Here is a 17500-nt window from a genome sequence, read left to right as displayed (position 1 = left end):
GTAACTGTGGTATAAATGAAAAGCTTTTCTAACAACATAACGCGATATCCAAATAAAATCAGGACAAAAATAAATAATTTAAAAATTACATTCTGATAGTGTGAGACGGGCAACAATCCTTCTACAGTCCAAAGTAGGGGTATGAGTAGGTTGTCAGATTCCAGTCTGTGAAAGGTGCCGATTAGCAATTGGAAAAGTGAAATACGATTTTATGTTAAAATTTGAATAACACAATTTCACATAATCACTCTTGCATTTTATTATTATTTTTCACAGCCTCTGAACTGTTCTGGTATCGTTTTAAAGAGCAGAGATCATGCTTTCTTTTAAAGTGATAGAAATCGACATCGGTACAGTACGTCAAAAATTATAATTGGATAAGAATTACGTCATTTTAAAACTTTTGTAAATTGAGAAAGCAAAATATAAAAGAAAATGCATCTAGATAATTCATTTATTTATGTCAAATTTCATCAAGATTGAAGGCAGAGCAGTATGTTTAATTTTGGCCAGCAGTGACCAACCCTCTTTTCTCTCTATGCTAAAGTCCTGTTTCAATCAGTAAACACCTTATCGAGAGGCTGTCCAGTGGGGAAATTCTCAGTCAGAGATTTTGAGCTTTTTGCAATGGGAGTGACTATTCTCATCCTGAATGAATAGCGATAAGGTGCCACTCTATTCTCATCCAGGATGAGAATAGTCACTCCCAAATCCAAAAGCCAGAAATTTTCTGTGACAAAAAAAAAAGTTTTACAATTTACACTCTTCACTGTTAGGCTTAAATGTAAATGTTGCTGCTCGAAGCTCGAAGAAATATGAAACTTACAATATCTAGAGTAGCTATCTAGATCTAAATACAACCAATTTCCTACTGATAGAGAATAGAGATAGACCACCACACTTGATCAGGTGCTGGGCATTAAAATGATTACAAATCTACTTACATTTCAATGAATCCTTATAAAATAAGAATTTTGCTATTGTTTGTTTAAATTCGCTCGGTGACTAAGTCATCAAACACTCAGCTAATGCGTTGACAAAGTGGCCTAAATTACCAGATAAACAAACACGTTTGGAAAATGGAAAAGTTTTTGATAAGAAACTTAAAGGATGGCCGAAATTTGATATATCGAAATTAGGTTTGTATTCGATACTTGTTAATTGATCGATGATGCACTTATTTGCGGTGTGTCTTTTTTACGAAACCCGCCGAAACCCGCCGAAACCCGCCGAAACCCGCCGAAACCCGATGAAACCCGACGAATCCCGACAAAGTTATGGGAAGTAGGTGGCTGTGGGGAGTGAACCTAGAACTCAGGAAGTGTACACCATTGGGGAGTGAACCTGGACTGGGTTTCGGCGGGTTTCGTAAAAAAGAACCAGTGCTTTTTTTACGAAACCCGCCGAAACCCGCCGAAACCCGGCGAAACCCGACAATATACAGCAAGTTATGGGAAGTAGACAACTGTGGGGAGTGAACCCGAGACTCAGGGAAGTGTACACCAGTCGGGAGTGAACCTGAGACTAAGTTTATCGGCCGGTTTCGGCGGGTTTCGTAAAAAAGAATTAGTGCTTTATTACGAAACCCGCCGAAACCCGCCGAAACCCGACAATATCCGGCAAAGTTATGGGAGTTTGGCAACAGTGGGGGTGATCCTGGGAGTCAGGGAATTGCACACCAGTGGGGAGTTAACCTGGGACTGTGTAAAAAGGATATCAGTGGGAAATAAACCTGGGACTAAAGGGACATGGATACCATTGAAAGTTGAAGCCGGATATGGGAATTGAGTACCAGAGGAGAATGAACCTGACACTATAGAAGGTGGGCGCCAGTGGGGAGTGAACCTGGGATTCAGGGAATTGCACACCAGTGGGGAGTTAACCTGGGACTGTGTAAAAAGGATATCAGTGGGAAATAAACCTGGGACTAAAGGGAGATGGATACCATTGAAAGTTGAAGCCGGATATGGGAGTTGAGTACCAGAGGAGAATGAACCCGACACTATAGGAGATGGGCGCCAGTGTGGAGTGAACCTGGGACTCAGGGAAGTGCACACCAATTGGGAGTTAACCTTGGACTGTGGGAGATGGATAACCGTGGGTATCCGAGCCGAACTATAGGAGTTGGGTGCCAGAGGAGAATGAACCTGACACTATAGAAGGTGGGCGCCAGTGGGGAGTGAACCTGGGATTCAGGGAATTGCACACCAGTGGGGATTTAACCTGGGAATATGTAAAAAGGATATCAGTGGAAAATAAACCTGGTACTAAAGGGAGATGGATACCATTAAAATTTGAAGCTTGGTATGAGAGTTTGGTACCAGAGGAGAATGAACCTGACACTAAAGGAGGTGGGCGCCAGTGGGGAGTGAACCTGGGACTATGTAATAAGGATATCAGTGGGAAATAAACCTGGGACTAAAGGGAAATGAATACCATTGAAAGTTGAAGCCGGATATGAGAGTTTGGTACCAGAGGAGAATAAACCTGACACTATAGGAGGTGGGCGCCAGTGGGGAGTGAACCTGGGACTATGTAAAAAGGATATGAGTGGGAAATAAACCTGGGACTAAAGGGAGATGAATACCATTGAAAGTTGAAGCCGGATATGAGAGTTTGGTACCAGAGGAGAATGAACCTGACACTATAGGAGGTGGGCGCCAGTGGGGAGTGAACCTGGGACTATGTAAAAAGGATATCAGTAGGAAATAAATCTGGGACTAAAGGGAGGTGGATACCATTGGGAGTTAAAGCCGGATTTGGTAGTTGGGTACCAGAGGAGAGAGAAACCTGACACTATAGGAGGTGGGCGCCAGTGGGGAGTGAACCTGGGACTATGTAAAAAGGATATGAGTGGGAAATAAACCTGGGACTAAAGGGAGATGAATACCATTGAAAGTTGAAGCCGGATATGAGAGTTTGGTACCAGAGGAGAATGAACCTGACACTATAGGAGGTGGGCGCCAGTGGGGAGTGAACCTGGGACTATGTAAAAAGGATATCAGTAGGAAATAAATCTGGAACTAAAGGGAGGTGGATACCATTGGGAGTTAAAGCCGGATTTGGTAGTTGGGTACCAGAGGAGAGAGAAACCTGACACTATAGGAGGTGGGCGCCAGTGGGGAGTGAACCTGGGACTATGTAAAAAGGATATCAGTGGGAAATAAATCTGGGACTAAAGGGAGGTGGATACCATTGGGAGTTAAAGCCGGATTTGGTAGTTGGGTACCAGAGGAGAGAGAAACCTGACACTATAGGAGGTGGGCGCCAGTGGGGAGTGAACCTGGGACTATGTAAAAAGGATTTGAGTGGGAAATAAACCTGGGACTAAAGGGAGATGAATACCATTGAAAGTTGAAGCCGGATATGAGAGTTTGGTACCAGAGGAGAATGAACCTGACACTATAGGAGGTGGGCGCCAGTGGGGAGTGAACCTGGGACTATGTAAAAAGGATATCAGTAGGAAATAAATCTGGAACTAAAGGGAGGTGGATACCATTGGGAGTTAAAGCCGGATTTGGTAGTTGGGTACCAGAGGAGAGAAACCTGACACTATAGGAGGTGGGCGCCAGTGGGGAGTGAACCTGGGACTATGTAAAAAGGATATCAGTGGGAAATAAACCTGGGACTAAAGGGAGATGAATACCATTGAAAGTTGAAGCCGGATATGAGAGTTTGGTACCAGAGGAGAATGAACCTGACACTATAGAGGTGGGCGCCAGTGGGGAGTGAACCTGGGACTATGTAAACAGGATATCAGTGGGAAATAAACCTCGGACTAAAGGGAGATGGATACCATTGAAAGTTGAAGCCGGATATGAAAGCTTGGTACCAGAGGAGAATGAACCTGACACAAAAGGGGGTGGGCGCCAGTGGGGAGTGAACCTGGGACTCAGGGAATTGCACACCAGTGGGGAGTTAACCTGGGAATATGTATAAAGGATATCAGTAGGAAATAAATCTGGGACTAAAGGGAGATGGATACCATTGGGAGTTGAAGCCGGATTTATTTCCCACGGATATTCTTTTTTAGATATTCACAGGTTAACTCCCCACTGGTGTGCAATTCCCTGACTCCCAGGTTCACTCCCCACTGGCGCCCACCTTTTATAGTGTCAGGTTCATTCTCCTCTGGTAGCCAACTCCTATAGTTCGGCTCGGATACCCACAGTTATCCATTTCCCACAGTCCCAGGTTAACTCCAAATTGGTGTGCACTTCCCTGAGTCCCAGGTTCACTCCACACTGGCGCCCATCTCCTATAGTGTCAGGTTCATTCTCCTCTGGTACTCAACTCCCATATCCGGCTTCAACTTTCAATGGTATCCTTCTCCCTTTAGTCCCAGGTTTATTTCCCACTGATATCCTTTTTACACAGTCCCAGGTTAACTCCCCACTGGTGAGCAATTCCCTGAGTCCCAGGTTCACTCCCCACTGGCGCCCACCTTCTATAGTGTCAGGTTCATTCTCCTCTGGTACTCAACTCCCATATCTGGCTTCAACTTTCAATGGTATCCATCTCCCTTTAGTCCCAGGTTTATTTCCCACTGATATCCTTTTTACACAGTCCCAGGTTAACTCCCCACTGGTGTGCAATTCCCTGAGTCCCAGGGTCACTCCCCACTGGCGCCCACCCCCTTTTGTGTCAGGTTCATTCTCCTCTGGTACCAAGCTTTCATATCCGGCTTCAAATTTCAATGGTATCCATCTCCCTTTAGTCCGAGGTTTATTTCCCACTGATATCCTGTTTACATAGTCCCAGGTTCACTCCCCACTGGCGCCCACCTCCTATAGTGTCAGGTTCATTCTCCTCTGGTACCAAACTCTCATATCCGGCTTCAACTTTCAATGGTATTCATCTCCCTTTAGTCCCAGGTTTATTTCCCACTGATATCCTTTTTACATAGTCCCAGGTTCACTCCCCACTGGCGCCCACCTCCTATAGTGTCAGGTTTATTCTCCTCCGGTACCAAACTCTCATATCCGGCTTCAACTTTCAATCGTATCCATCTCCCTTTAGTCCCAGGTTTATTTCCCACTGATATCCTTTTTACACAGTCCCAAGTTAACTCCCCACTGGTGTGCAATTCCCTGAGTCCCAGGGTCACTCCCCACTGGCGCCCACCCCCTTTTGTGTCAGGTTCATTCTCCTCTGGTACCAAGCTTTCATATCCGGCTTCAAATTTCAATGGTATCCATCTCCCTTTAGTCCGAGGTTTATTTCCCACTGATATCCTGTTTACATAGTACCAGGTTCACTCCCCACTGGCGCCCACCTCCTATAGTGTCAGGTTCATTCTCCTCTGGTACCAAACTCTCATATCCGGCTTCAACTTTCAATGGTATTCATCTCCCTTTAGTCCCAGGTTTATTTCCCACTGATATCCTTTTTACATAGTCCCAGGTTCACTCCCCACTGGCGCCCACCTCCTATAGTGTCAGGTTCATTCTCCTCTGGTACCAAACTCTCATATCCGGCTTCAACTTTCAATGGTATTCATCTCCCTTTAGTCCCAGTTTTATTTCCCACTGATATCCTTTTTACATAGTCCCAGGTTCACTCTCCACTGGCGCCCACCTCCTATAGTGTCAGGTTCATTCTCCTCTGGTACCAAACTCTCATATCCGGCTTCAAATTTCAATGGTATCCATCTCCCTTTAGTCCGAGGTTTATTTCCCACTGATATCCTGTTTACATAGTACCAGGTTCACTCCCCACTGGCGCCCACCTCCTATAGTGTCAGGTTCATTCTCCTCTGGTACCAAACTCTCATACCAAGCTTCAAATTTTAATGGTATCCATCTCCCTTTAGTACCAGGTTTATTTTCCACTGATATCCTTTTTACATATTCCTAGGTTAAATCCCCACTGGTGTGCAATTCCCTGAATCCCAGGTTCACTCCCCACTGGCGCCCACCTTCTATAGTGTCAGGTTCATTTTCCTCTGGCACCCAACTCCTATAGTTCGGCTCGGATACCCACAGTTATCCATCTCCCACAGTCCAAGGTTAACTCCCAATTGGTGTGCACTTCCCTGAGTCCCAGGTTCACTCCACACTGGCGCCCATCTCCTATAGTGTCGGGTTCATTCTCCTCTGGTACTCAACTCCCATATCCGGCTTCAACTTTCAATGGTATCCATCTCCCTTTAGTCCCAGGTTTATTTCCCACTGATATCCTTTTTACACAGTCCCAGGTTAACTCCCCACTGGTGTGCAATTCCCTGAATCCCAGGTTCACTCCCCACTGGCGCCCACCTTCTATAGTGTCAGGTTCATTCTCCTCTGGTACTCAATTCCCATATCCGGCTTCAACTTTCAATGGTATCCATGTCCCTTTAGTCCCAGGTTTATTTCCCACTGATATCCTTTTTACACAGTCCCAGGTTAACTCCCCACTGGTGTGCAATTCCCTGACTCCCAGGATCACCCCCCACTGTTGCCAAACTCCCATAACTTTGCCGGATATTGTCGGGTTTCGGCGGGTTTCGGCGGGTTTCGTAATAAAGCACTAATTCTTTTTTACGAAACCCGCCGAAACCGGCCGATAAACTTAGTCTCAGGTTCACTCCCGACTGGTGTACACTTCCCTGAGTCTCGGGTTCACTCCCCACAGTTGTCTACTTCCCATAACTTTGCTGTATATTGTCGGGTTTCGCCGGGTTTCGGCGGGTTTCGGCGGGTTTCGTAAAAAAGCACTGGTTCTTTTTTACGAAACCCGCCGAAACCCAGTCCCAGGTTCACTCCCCAATGGTGTACACTTCCCTGAGTTCTAGGTTCACTCCCCACAGCCACCTACTTCCCATAACTTTGTCGGGATTCGTCGGGTTTCATCGGGTTTCGGCGGGTTTCGGCGGGTTTCGGCGGGTTTCGGCGGGTTTCGGCGGGTTTCGGCGGGTTTCGTAAAAAAGACACACCCCTTATTTGCACGTCTTATGGGCTCATTGTTGTAATAAAAATCTCATAATGACGTAAAATATTGTCCATTACAGCAATACATGTCTTCGAGACTTAGGAAGACTTATCAGCTAAGCATCCACAATTCTTTTACCGAGAGCTATCCAAGTTGTTCCACAATCTTAAGGGTAGAAACGAGTTAAGATAGCAGTCCACTCTAGATTGTGGCAACATAAATTGACCAGGAGTGAGTATTTAGGGGTGACGTTGGATCGCAGCCTTAGGCTATCGGGTGCATCTCGAAGGAGTTGCCCGGAAGATAGAGAAACGCAACAGTCTTCTGAGGAAGCTGGCGGGATCGACTTGGGGCGCTAGCAAGCGCTCCTGAGAACGTCCGCCCTGGCACTATGCCCTTCCACCGCGGATTATTGCGCTCCAGTGTGGGGTAGAAGCAGAAACGTTGAGAAGGTGGATGTAAAACTTCGCAAGTCGATGTACATAGTGTCGGGAACGCTGGCAACAACTCCTAGAGAATGGGGCCCGATAATGGCAGCGATCCAGCCCCCCGATATCCGGAGGGAGACGATTAAGGTAAACTGGCCGAGAGAGAGAGGGAATGGGGATATCCCTCTGAAGCGCATAATGGACGGTGCCCTAGTTTCGAGCCGAAATAAGTCCCGGCAACCCTTGTACGCAGATTCCCTGACTATGGACAGAGCTGCACATACGAGACGGAAGTCGATTTGGAAGAATTCCATCCCTCGTGGGGGCGGGGACATACACTCCTCTAAGCTTGATGAGAAGTTGCCAGGCTTTGCTACCAGTAAGAGGAGACACTGGGTGGCTGCGAATCGGCTTCGGTCGAGGAGCTGCCTAACAGCAAGTGCGCTTCATCAGTGGGGACTTTCCACATGTACCCGATGTGGGCAAGAACCCGAAACGGCAGAGCATCTAGTGTGTTGTGACGATGCTACCAGGCGGGTTCGCGACGGTGCACGAATGCGGACCGGACTTTAGTAGTAGTAGTAGTAGTAGTAGTAGTAGTAGTAGTAGTAGTAGTAGTAGTAGTAGTAGCGGTAGTAGTAAAAGTAGTAGTAGTAGTAGTAGTAGTAGTAGTAGTAGTGGTTGTTGTTGTTGTTGTTGTTGTTGTTGTTGTTATTGTTGTTGTTGTAAGCATGTAAGTAAATACATGTTGCTACCCCCCCCCCCCCCCACACACACACACACAAAGAGAGAATTTTGGATTTGACTTTAAATGCCATTATACTCTTTGGCGATTTGCAAAATGCTTGGGTAACAGTTATGAGCAAATAATATGTTGAGACCTTCTGACTTCTCTTTTAGCTGACAACAATGTAGCAATGACTATGAAAAATGTTTTTTTCTCTTTCTGAGGAAAATTTTTGTATGAAATCAAAGCCCTATCTCCACTGAGTAAAAATCATTTTGAATTTTGAAAATCCATTCATAAATAAACAAGCTATGCAGTTTCAAAGGTGTCATTTATTTGGATGACCCGCAAAGAGGAAAAAATCGCGAAAATATGGGACGCTTTTTAGGCATTTTTTTCGACCTTTGGTTGTATCTTGCGTAATAAGTGGATTAAAAGATTGAAATTTGGCAATTTTATGGCAAATTTGATAGAGAATATGATGAAAACATTAGAAGAGTTCTAACTTATATACAAACACACACACACACACACACACACACACAGAGAGAGAGAGAGAGAGAGAGAGAGAGAGAGAGAGAGAGAGAGAGAGGGGGGGGGGATTGCGTACGTAAACAAAAGAAATATAGAAGGAAAAGAGAAATTGGACAAGGGGACAAAGGTTACTGATAGAACGTGACTTGGAACACAATAATTAAACCCCTGCTGAGATTGTAGATCATATTGCAATCGAAAACTTTTAACTATAATTTCTTTAATTCTTGTAAATTAAACAGTCAAATTATCAGCTGTTTATTGAACCCAAACGCAATGGCAGACGATAAACACCCCTCTGCCAGTAAGACCGCGCAGACATTTTGACTAGTCATGAACTTTAAAACGAGGTCAACCAATCAGAAAGCGCTTTGCCACGACTCGCTCAGCCGCTGTTTGGTGCCAAATCGTTTTGAACTTGTGATTCGGGCTGTAGGGGGGCAAAATGGCTTTGTCTTTTACAAATGAAGAACAAATTAGGATAGTGTTTTGAAAAATACGGGAAAAGTACTCGTCATATTCATATGAAATTTTACAACCTAAAAAAAGAAATGTTCATGTATTACCTTGTCAGCGACAAAACCTACACGCCCGGTAGTTTTAGAAATATTTTACTCCAAAGAGTAAAAATCTATTTTTAACGGTCATCTGGTAATCGTACGAGTTTTGTCGCTTTACATAATCTAAAATGACCTTTTTTCTAACTGTGTGCCAACTTTCAGTCATATTCATCGATAAACAGCGTCGTAATTAATTTTTTTTTAAATAGCATATACCAAACGGCTTCGTCCCATATTTTGTCGTGAATTTGGGCACTTCGTGAGCGAAAAAGAGGCCCAAAGATTTGTGCGGGATAGTCCTTGCTAAACAATGCCAATGACTGATGTTACAAAAGAGTGACTAAAAACTTATCGATCGCTCAATCTCTCTTTAATGAAGGAATTGTAAAAACCAATGTAAGTTTTGAAAGGCGAAAACTCTATTTTAAAGGGTATACAAAGTTGTTAGTAATATTTGAGAGGGAATCGAACTGACGCATGAGAAAAGTAGTGGTGTGACTGCGATTTTTTGGACCACGAAATACTTACAATTGCATAAGTAAATTTGGTATTTACTGACGAGAATTCAATGTGACTCCATTGCCGATTTTGTATATATATATAATATATATATATATCAGTGCTGCGTCCTCTCTACTAGCAATTTACTCGCCCCAAATCATATTTTTGTTAGATGGGATCTTATCCGTAATCGACATGTAAAGAGCCATAGCTAAAAATGACGATTCGTTGACATTTTGAATGTTTCATCTACCAATAACGCAAGTCAGATAATGAAAGAAATGAAGTTTTACGGGATGAACATATTCCACAAAACTGCGCGCGCGCGCACACACACACACACACACACACACACACACACACACCAATTTAAAAACAATAAATTTAGGAAAAATATGTTGGTTTTGTAAAATTGCGGGCGCACTTTCAAGCTGTCTCTGTGGCAACGGCTTCATCATAAAATTTCAAACGTATATTATTTTTCGTCCATAATTTGTTACACCAAGTAACCAAATCAAAATCTTGAAAAATAACAGTAAGTTTTGAAAAAAATTGGCATTTGCAATTCTCATATATTTGTTCTGTAAGTAAGCAGGTAAGTAGGTAAGTACGTAAGATAAAAATGATAAAATATTTTAAAATGTTATCTTATCACTTTCTGAAAAAAACAAACTACTTCAGATTCTCTTATCACATTCCGGGCTATTATCTTGTACTTCATGTTAGCAATTTTGCTGATTCAAATATTATCACATGGGCGATTTCAATTTGCTACAGATGTAATTCTAAAAATGATAATAATAATAATATCATGATAATAATAATATAATAATAATAATAATAATAATAATAATAATAATAATAATAATAATAATAATAATAATAATAATAATAATAATAATAATCATGATAACAATAGTAATAATAATAATAATAATAATAATAATAATAATAATAATAATAATAATAATAATAATAATATAATAATAATAATAATAATAATAATAATAAAAATATAAAAAAAAAAATAATAATAATAATAATAATAATAATAATAATAATAATAATATTATTATTAAATTATTATTATTATTATTATTATTATTATTTTATTATTATTATTATTATTATTATTATTATTATTATTATTATTATTATTATTATTATTATTATTATTATTATAAGTATTACTACGTATAATAAAAACAACTTTTATTATTATTATTATTATTATTATTATTATTATTATTATCATCATCATCATCATCGTATTATCATTGTATTACTGTTATTATCATCATCATTATCATCCTCATCATCATTAATATCATCATCATTATCATCATCATCATTATTATTATTATTATTATTATTATTATTATTATTATTATCATCATCATCATCATCATCATCATCATCATCATCGTATTATCATTGTATTACTGTTATTATCATCATCATTATCATCCTCATCATCACTTAATATCATCATCATCATCATCATCATCATCATCATCATTATTATTATCATTATTATTATTATTATTATTGCTATTATTATTATTATTATTATTATTATTATTATTATTATTATTATTATTATTATTATTATTATTATTATTATTATTATTATTATTATTATTATTATTATTATTATTATTATTATTATTATCGACACGATTATATTTAAATAAGTACCGTGTATGTGGTTATTGAGCGATACGACATAGTCGATTATTGTTTTACACCCAGTTCTAGACCAAAATTACGCATCGTTTTGTTTAACAGTTTCAGCAGTATTGTGTATTTAAACTTGACTATTAGGGCTGTCATTATTCCCAGACGCCTGTCTGGGGATAATAAAAATTCGTTATCCCCAGACAGGTGTCTGGGGATAACCAATTTTTGTTATCCCCAGACACCTGTCTGAGGATACTATCCCCAGACGCATGTAGCAAGTGGGCAGAAAGATTTTATGCAAAATGCCAAACTAGGCGTGAAAAATACCAAATATTCTGGAAAAGATACTAGTGGTTGTGTCCCAAAACAGTTAATATATCAAGTGATATTTAACACAAGATGAAAGTAAATAGTGATCAAATGTCAAATCCAGCTCTTTTTTAAAAAATGTTTTAAAGCAAATGGATCAATTAAATTTCTTTTGTTACTTTGATCTGAAAACGTCAAACTGGCAATTCGACTTTTTATTTTCAACCAGGAAGAAAGTTGTTAATCATCAAATCTGTTCATAGTCCACCAACCATTTAAATTTTCATTACCAACCTACCTGTTAACTTTATTGATCATCTCTTGTTTCGATAATTTGCTCATTCTGGCCACAATTTTGGGACGACCGGGAATAATTTTTATGTCGCGGACGAATTCCTAGGCCATGGTGTTGTTCGCCCCAAAGCCCAAAACCCACACCTGTTATTTTCCTGTCTGCTTCGCACAGGACAATACAATTTAGTATCACACGTCCACAAAACTAGATCCAACAACATATTTTTATTCGAATCAGAGATGAAAATAACCTACCAAAACAAGGAAGCAAAAATGGTGGAAATATGTTTAGCTCATGCTCATATATGAATTTAAAATATTCCGATAGCGGTGTGGATAGGCAGCTCAGTGGGTAAGGCCACCTTTCATTTTACTCCTTTTAGCTGCACAGGTTCGACCCAGTCGCGACCGCCCCCCCCCCCCCCCCCCCCCCCACTCATTTTTTTTTTTTTTTTTTTTTTTTTTTTTTCTTTCTTTCTTCCCAATTGATTTTCATTGTTTTCACTTTTGTTCCGAGTTCCGAGCAAGAGTTTTTTTTTAATCAGTTGAATTTTTTATTTCTCCGATAATATTATTTCATTATTTAATTTGCTCTAGATCTATTATTGTTTTTTTTGTTTTGTTTTGGTCAATGATAATAATAATAATAATAATAATAATAATAATAATAATAATAATAATAATAATAATAATAATAATAATAATAATAATAATAATAATATTTGTAATATTTGTTATTATTATTACGATTACCATCATAATCATTATTATATTATTATCAATAATAGTATTATTTTTATTATTAATACTCTTATTATCATACTATTACTATTATTATTATTATTATTATTATTATTATTATTATTATTATTATTATTATATTATTATTATTATTATTATTATTATTATTGTTAACACTATTCCCTGCTCCGAGGGAAATCTCTCTTTTTTTAAATATATATTTTGACCTAAACCTTAGAGTTTTTTGTTTGCTAACCCTTTATGTAAATGTTCCGTTTCTGAGCATGAATTTCTTAAATTGTTTTTATTTTTAAAACAATTATTGTTTTTATTTTTAAAACAATTATTGAATTGTTTTGTTTTTTTCTCCTCTATCTGACCATTTGGTCGCTCTCTGAATATTTCTGTTTGTTTGCTTTTTAATTATTCATTCTTTTAAGACACTATTTGAGATCGGAGTGGGGACGAATATATTTGCTAGAAACTAGAAAAAAAACAAGAGAGAGAGAGAGAGAGAGAGAGAGAGAGAGAGAGAGAGAGAGAGAGAGTTTAATAATAAAAAAAAGAGGTGGGGGGAGGATGGATGGGACATTTATCCCTTTCAACGTTCTGTAAAAAGAAGACGGAATTTTAAAAAATAAATAAATAAAAAGTGACGTTACCAGGATTCGAACCCACAACGTCGATTATGGTCTAACTTCCAGGGCAGACGACTAAACCATTCGGCCATGACACCCACTTCGAAGTCGACGCATATTATGTATATGTAGTAACAACTGATTTTAATGTTGGTTAATTTTATGTTTTTATAGATATTTTATTAACTTTCCTTATTTCTATGTGCATCTGGAAACATTCCATATTCTGGAATGTGGATGATTGTTTAAACGAGCGGAGTTTCAAATATGCGTCTGGGGATAATGAAAATTCGTTATCCCCAGACAGGTGTCTGGGGATAATCACAGCGAAATATTAGACGTCTTTTGCACTTTAAAAAAAAAATTGTTGAGTTTTTTTGGGGTTTTGGGGGGGGGGGGGGTGTTTTTTTGTTTTTGGTTTGTTTGTATTTTGATTCAATTTGTTCGAGTTTCAATTAAACTCTCAATGACCTAAATATAGACAGTTGACAGTCTATATCACGTGACTTGATTCATCATGTGGCTATAGCAGTTCAAATTAAATATGAAATGGAACGATTTATATATGTGTATATATACCGAATGTGTTGCTAATTTCCTCTTTGAAAATATTTTGCGTTGAAAATATGGAGACTGGTATCTTACTTGTCATCGTGTACTAGAAAGCTTGATGTTACCAGCACAAAATAACCGAATTTGTAGACGTCCTGCAACGCCTACTTCTAGACTTGATTTATTGCCGTAAATAAAGACATTATTTTGTTCGATCACTTAGATATTATGACTTAGACCTTTAACGGGCGATGTCACTAATTCCAAATTAGATTTAATTAGATTTACTGTTGAATCTTATCGAAGATCTAATGAGCATGGCTTGAGAAGAGACGATACGATTATCTCAGAAGGATTTACTGCTTCATATTCAAGGCAGCCTCTCATTGAGCTATTGATTGCAACATTTTTATCTAATTATCTAAGAGTCAAGTCCATATCTAATTTTGGAGATTTCATCGCGAAACTAGTTTTCAAACATGTCTGGAAAGTTATCTATTTGGATTTTGCCAGGCAAATCGATCATTTTACTCTTCGTTTCCCCGCTGGATTCGTCCACGATATTGAACAGACTTTTTTTTTAATGTGGGGCGATTGTTGATTCTCTTAATCAGTGTGTCAATATAATCTGATAAATACTCACACACTGTAGGACTCACACATCTGTTTTGCACATACTAAAGGTAGATAGTGATTAAGGAATGTTTGCGAGGCCTCTGGATATAAATAGTCATGGGGATAGAAACCTAGAAATAGGATAGAAATGGCTAAATGGCAGGGAATATTCTGATTGGCTAATGCTTAGTCGTGGTAGAATGGCATTTTTTTAATGCTTAGTAACGCTTGACCAATCAATTGATTGGCTCTCATTAAAAAAAAAAAAAAGAAAAGAAAAAGATTCCTGTAAATAACGCTTCGTTGACAAGAGGATCTAGAAAAAAAGTACCCATGAATGAATCTTATGGTGAAATATTTAGAGCATGATTCAACGACAAACATGGAAATCATCATTCGTGGTGGATCTTCCTGATGTGTGACGTACAACATTGAAGTTACATTATAGACATTTTAAGCACTTATTCATATTACTTTTTCGGGCAAGCATACCGTTGTTGGCAAACTTATCATAATAATAATATGCTATGGTCCGTCACGATTGTGTGTGTGTGTGTGGGGGGGGGGGGGGGCATATTATGTATGTAAGAGGCATCTTGTAAACAGTATCGTCCTCGCTGTCGTACCTCAAGGTACGGAGGCAAGGATTTTATGATTCGAGACTTCGTCCTAATGTCTGTTGTATTATATGTGGTGAATAGAAGATGGCATTGGATAAAAACATGAATTGGCGTAAGAGAATATGTTTCCTGAGAAATTCACTGCATAACCACTGATGGTGTTGATCTTTTCTAGGTCGATAATGCCAGTATCGCAATAACAGCTGCTTTTCCCAAATAATAGCCGCCGCGTCTTCCGCCTCGTCCTTTTCCCTGGCCCGCTATTCCACAGCGGATGTCAATGTATAATCACCAATGCCAGTCCCAGTAGCGATGGCACTTTGTTATTTGTTGTCAAGAGCCCGCCCTCTCCATCGCTATGGTTACAAGGACCGGCTGCTACCGTGAAAAATCGTTGCGTTGACAACAGCGGCTATATTTTGGATATTATTATTATTATCGACCTTATACAGCATTTCTCTGTCAGCACGATCGTCTTCGTAGTCGTCATCATCATCATCATCATCATCATCATCATCATCATCATCATCATCATCATCATCATCAACAACAACAACTACAACATCAACAACATCAGCAAAGACAACAACAAACAAAACATTAAAAGATAGCAACGAGAAAGACAAGAAGATACGATAACACCATGAAACACATGATTCAGAAAAAAATGGAATTAACAATGAAGAGAAAAAAAAATGGAAATATAACTTAACTGCATTTTATAAAATGAGGTTTTTGATTCTCCTTTTATGTGTTTGTATAAGTGTTTGTAATTGAGTGTTTGTGTGTGTGTGTGTGTGTGTGTGTGTGTGTGTGTGTGTGTGTGTTGGGGGGGGTTGTCGGGGTATTTTGTTTTGTTTTGTTTTTTGTATTTTTTAAATCTGGTTTTGTGTGTGTGTGTGTGTGTGTGTGTGTGTGTGTGTGTGTGTGTGTGTGTTTGTTTGTTTTTAAAAATATATATAGTTTGCCCCGCCCTGTACGAATATTTTTAATTGGAATTTTCAGCCTAATACGCCATCCTACGTATAATAGGGAACAAACTGGCTCAAATTGGTTTTAAAAAATCTTTTAGCAGTAAATTGTTAAATCATTACACTTTCTTGGATTAAAACCGTTACGTATGTATTCATAGTTCAAAAAGAAGAATGTATCAGTTTATACTGTGATAAAACGATGTAACACAATTTCCTTACCTGCTTTGTCTCCAGTAGGGCACCACCGGCATTGATGCCATTACATGAATGTTTGTTTTGAACTCACTGCTGGATTTGTTTGTCTGTATGGCTTATAGTCACGGTCTATATAACAACACGCATTTTGTGGGGTCAGACATACATCATCAACGTATCCTACATCCTTTGTAGTATTAAGATTGACCTTCAAATCAGTAAATGGTATACATATTACGAATCAATACCTAAAAAAAAACCATGAATTTAACCAGTTAACTGCCGCACTCTAGAAGATTACGTATATAAAAATCTGGCATAAATCTTGATCTTCAAATATCGACCGATTTAAATGACCCTCATCTTGGCAAAAACTCTCAACCGTGGGACCTCGCGAGGTCCCAGGTTTGAGAGCTTTTGTCACGGTAGGGTCATTTAAATCGGTCGACATTTGAAGGACGAGTTTTCTGGTCAAATTTTTAATACGTATTTTTCTAGAGTGCGGCAGTTAACTGGTTTAAAAATCAATTGCATCACGTCACGTTCCTTGCCGCTTGAATTGTCACATTCACAAAAACACCATGGATAGACTGGAATACGATAATATGATCACATTTTGATTTGCTTTCCCCCTTCTTTTACATCACTTTTTACTTTTTATGTTTTAATAAAGATGAAAAAAAGTTGCCAAATTCAGAGAGGCATTGAAAGTCCTAGAGCGTTTTATATAATGCAATTTTCATTTAATGTGCTCAAGCGCTTAACAAGGGGTCTCTAACCAACAGCGACACTTTACATGTAGGACGAGACATGACGCCTGTTGGGCGTTATTACATATTTTCCGACAGAGACAACGCTGTTAACGGCCATGTACTCATTTTATACTTAAGTACGGTGATAAAATGTGAATAGAGAGCTATTTCCAAGGACCCAACTATGCGCCGCTCAGAGTACGTCTCAAACCCTGCACCTTCTGGCGGGTCTTGAACCCTGGAACCTCCAGTCCGAAGATGAGAGCCGTACCACTAGACCACTTAGTCGCAACAATAGGTATAGAATATTAAGACAGCAACAGCATTTTCCCCTCCAATTAAAATTCGAAATCCTTTGAGGAAAAAAACAATTGTATTAAAAAGATATGGGTTAAGGTAACGTTGGACCACCCCTCACACTCATGCCCATCAGTTCGTGTGCTCAATGTCGTAATATTGAGTGACGAT

The 17500-nt window shown here is 39.1% G+C and overlaps 1 protein-coding gene across 16 annotated transcripts in view; it reads right to left on the bottom strand.

Moving 5' to 3' along the window:
* The window catches only part of LOC144974999 (inosine-5'-monophosphate dehydrogenase 1b-like), a 123449-nt gene that overhangs the window by 62806 nt on the left and 43143 nt on the right, over positions 1-17500 (bottom strand). For 3 of the 16 annotated variants that reach the window (XM_078918634.1, XM_078918622.1, XM_078918635.1), the window contains exon 2: positions 16305-16488. The exons of 2 other annotated variants lie outside the window; for them this stretch is intronic. In XM_078918634.1, coding sequence (XP_078774760.1) covers positions 16305-16345 — 41 coding nt within the window. In that variant the 5' untranslated portion in view covers positions 16346-16488. Of the gene's footprint in view, positions 1-89; positions 166-826; positions 895-944; positions 1104-16304; positions 16529-17500 lie in introns of those variants that run through there. 11 more of the 16 variants (XM_078918630.1, XM_078918633.1, XM_078918631.1 and 8 more) reach the window with 9 other exon arrangements.

Source organism: Berghia stephanieae, chromosome 6 (genome assembly GCF_034508935.2).
Source record: "Berghia stephanieae isolate SIO BIC M18660-M18661 chromosome 6, UCSD_Bste_1.3, whole genome shotgun sequence".
Lineage (NCBI taxonomy): Eukaryota > Metazoa > Mollusca > Gastropoda > Nudibranchia > Aeolidiidae > Berghia > Berghia stephanieae.
This window is presented reverse-complemented; position numbering and strand designations above follow the sequence as displayed.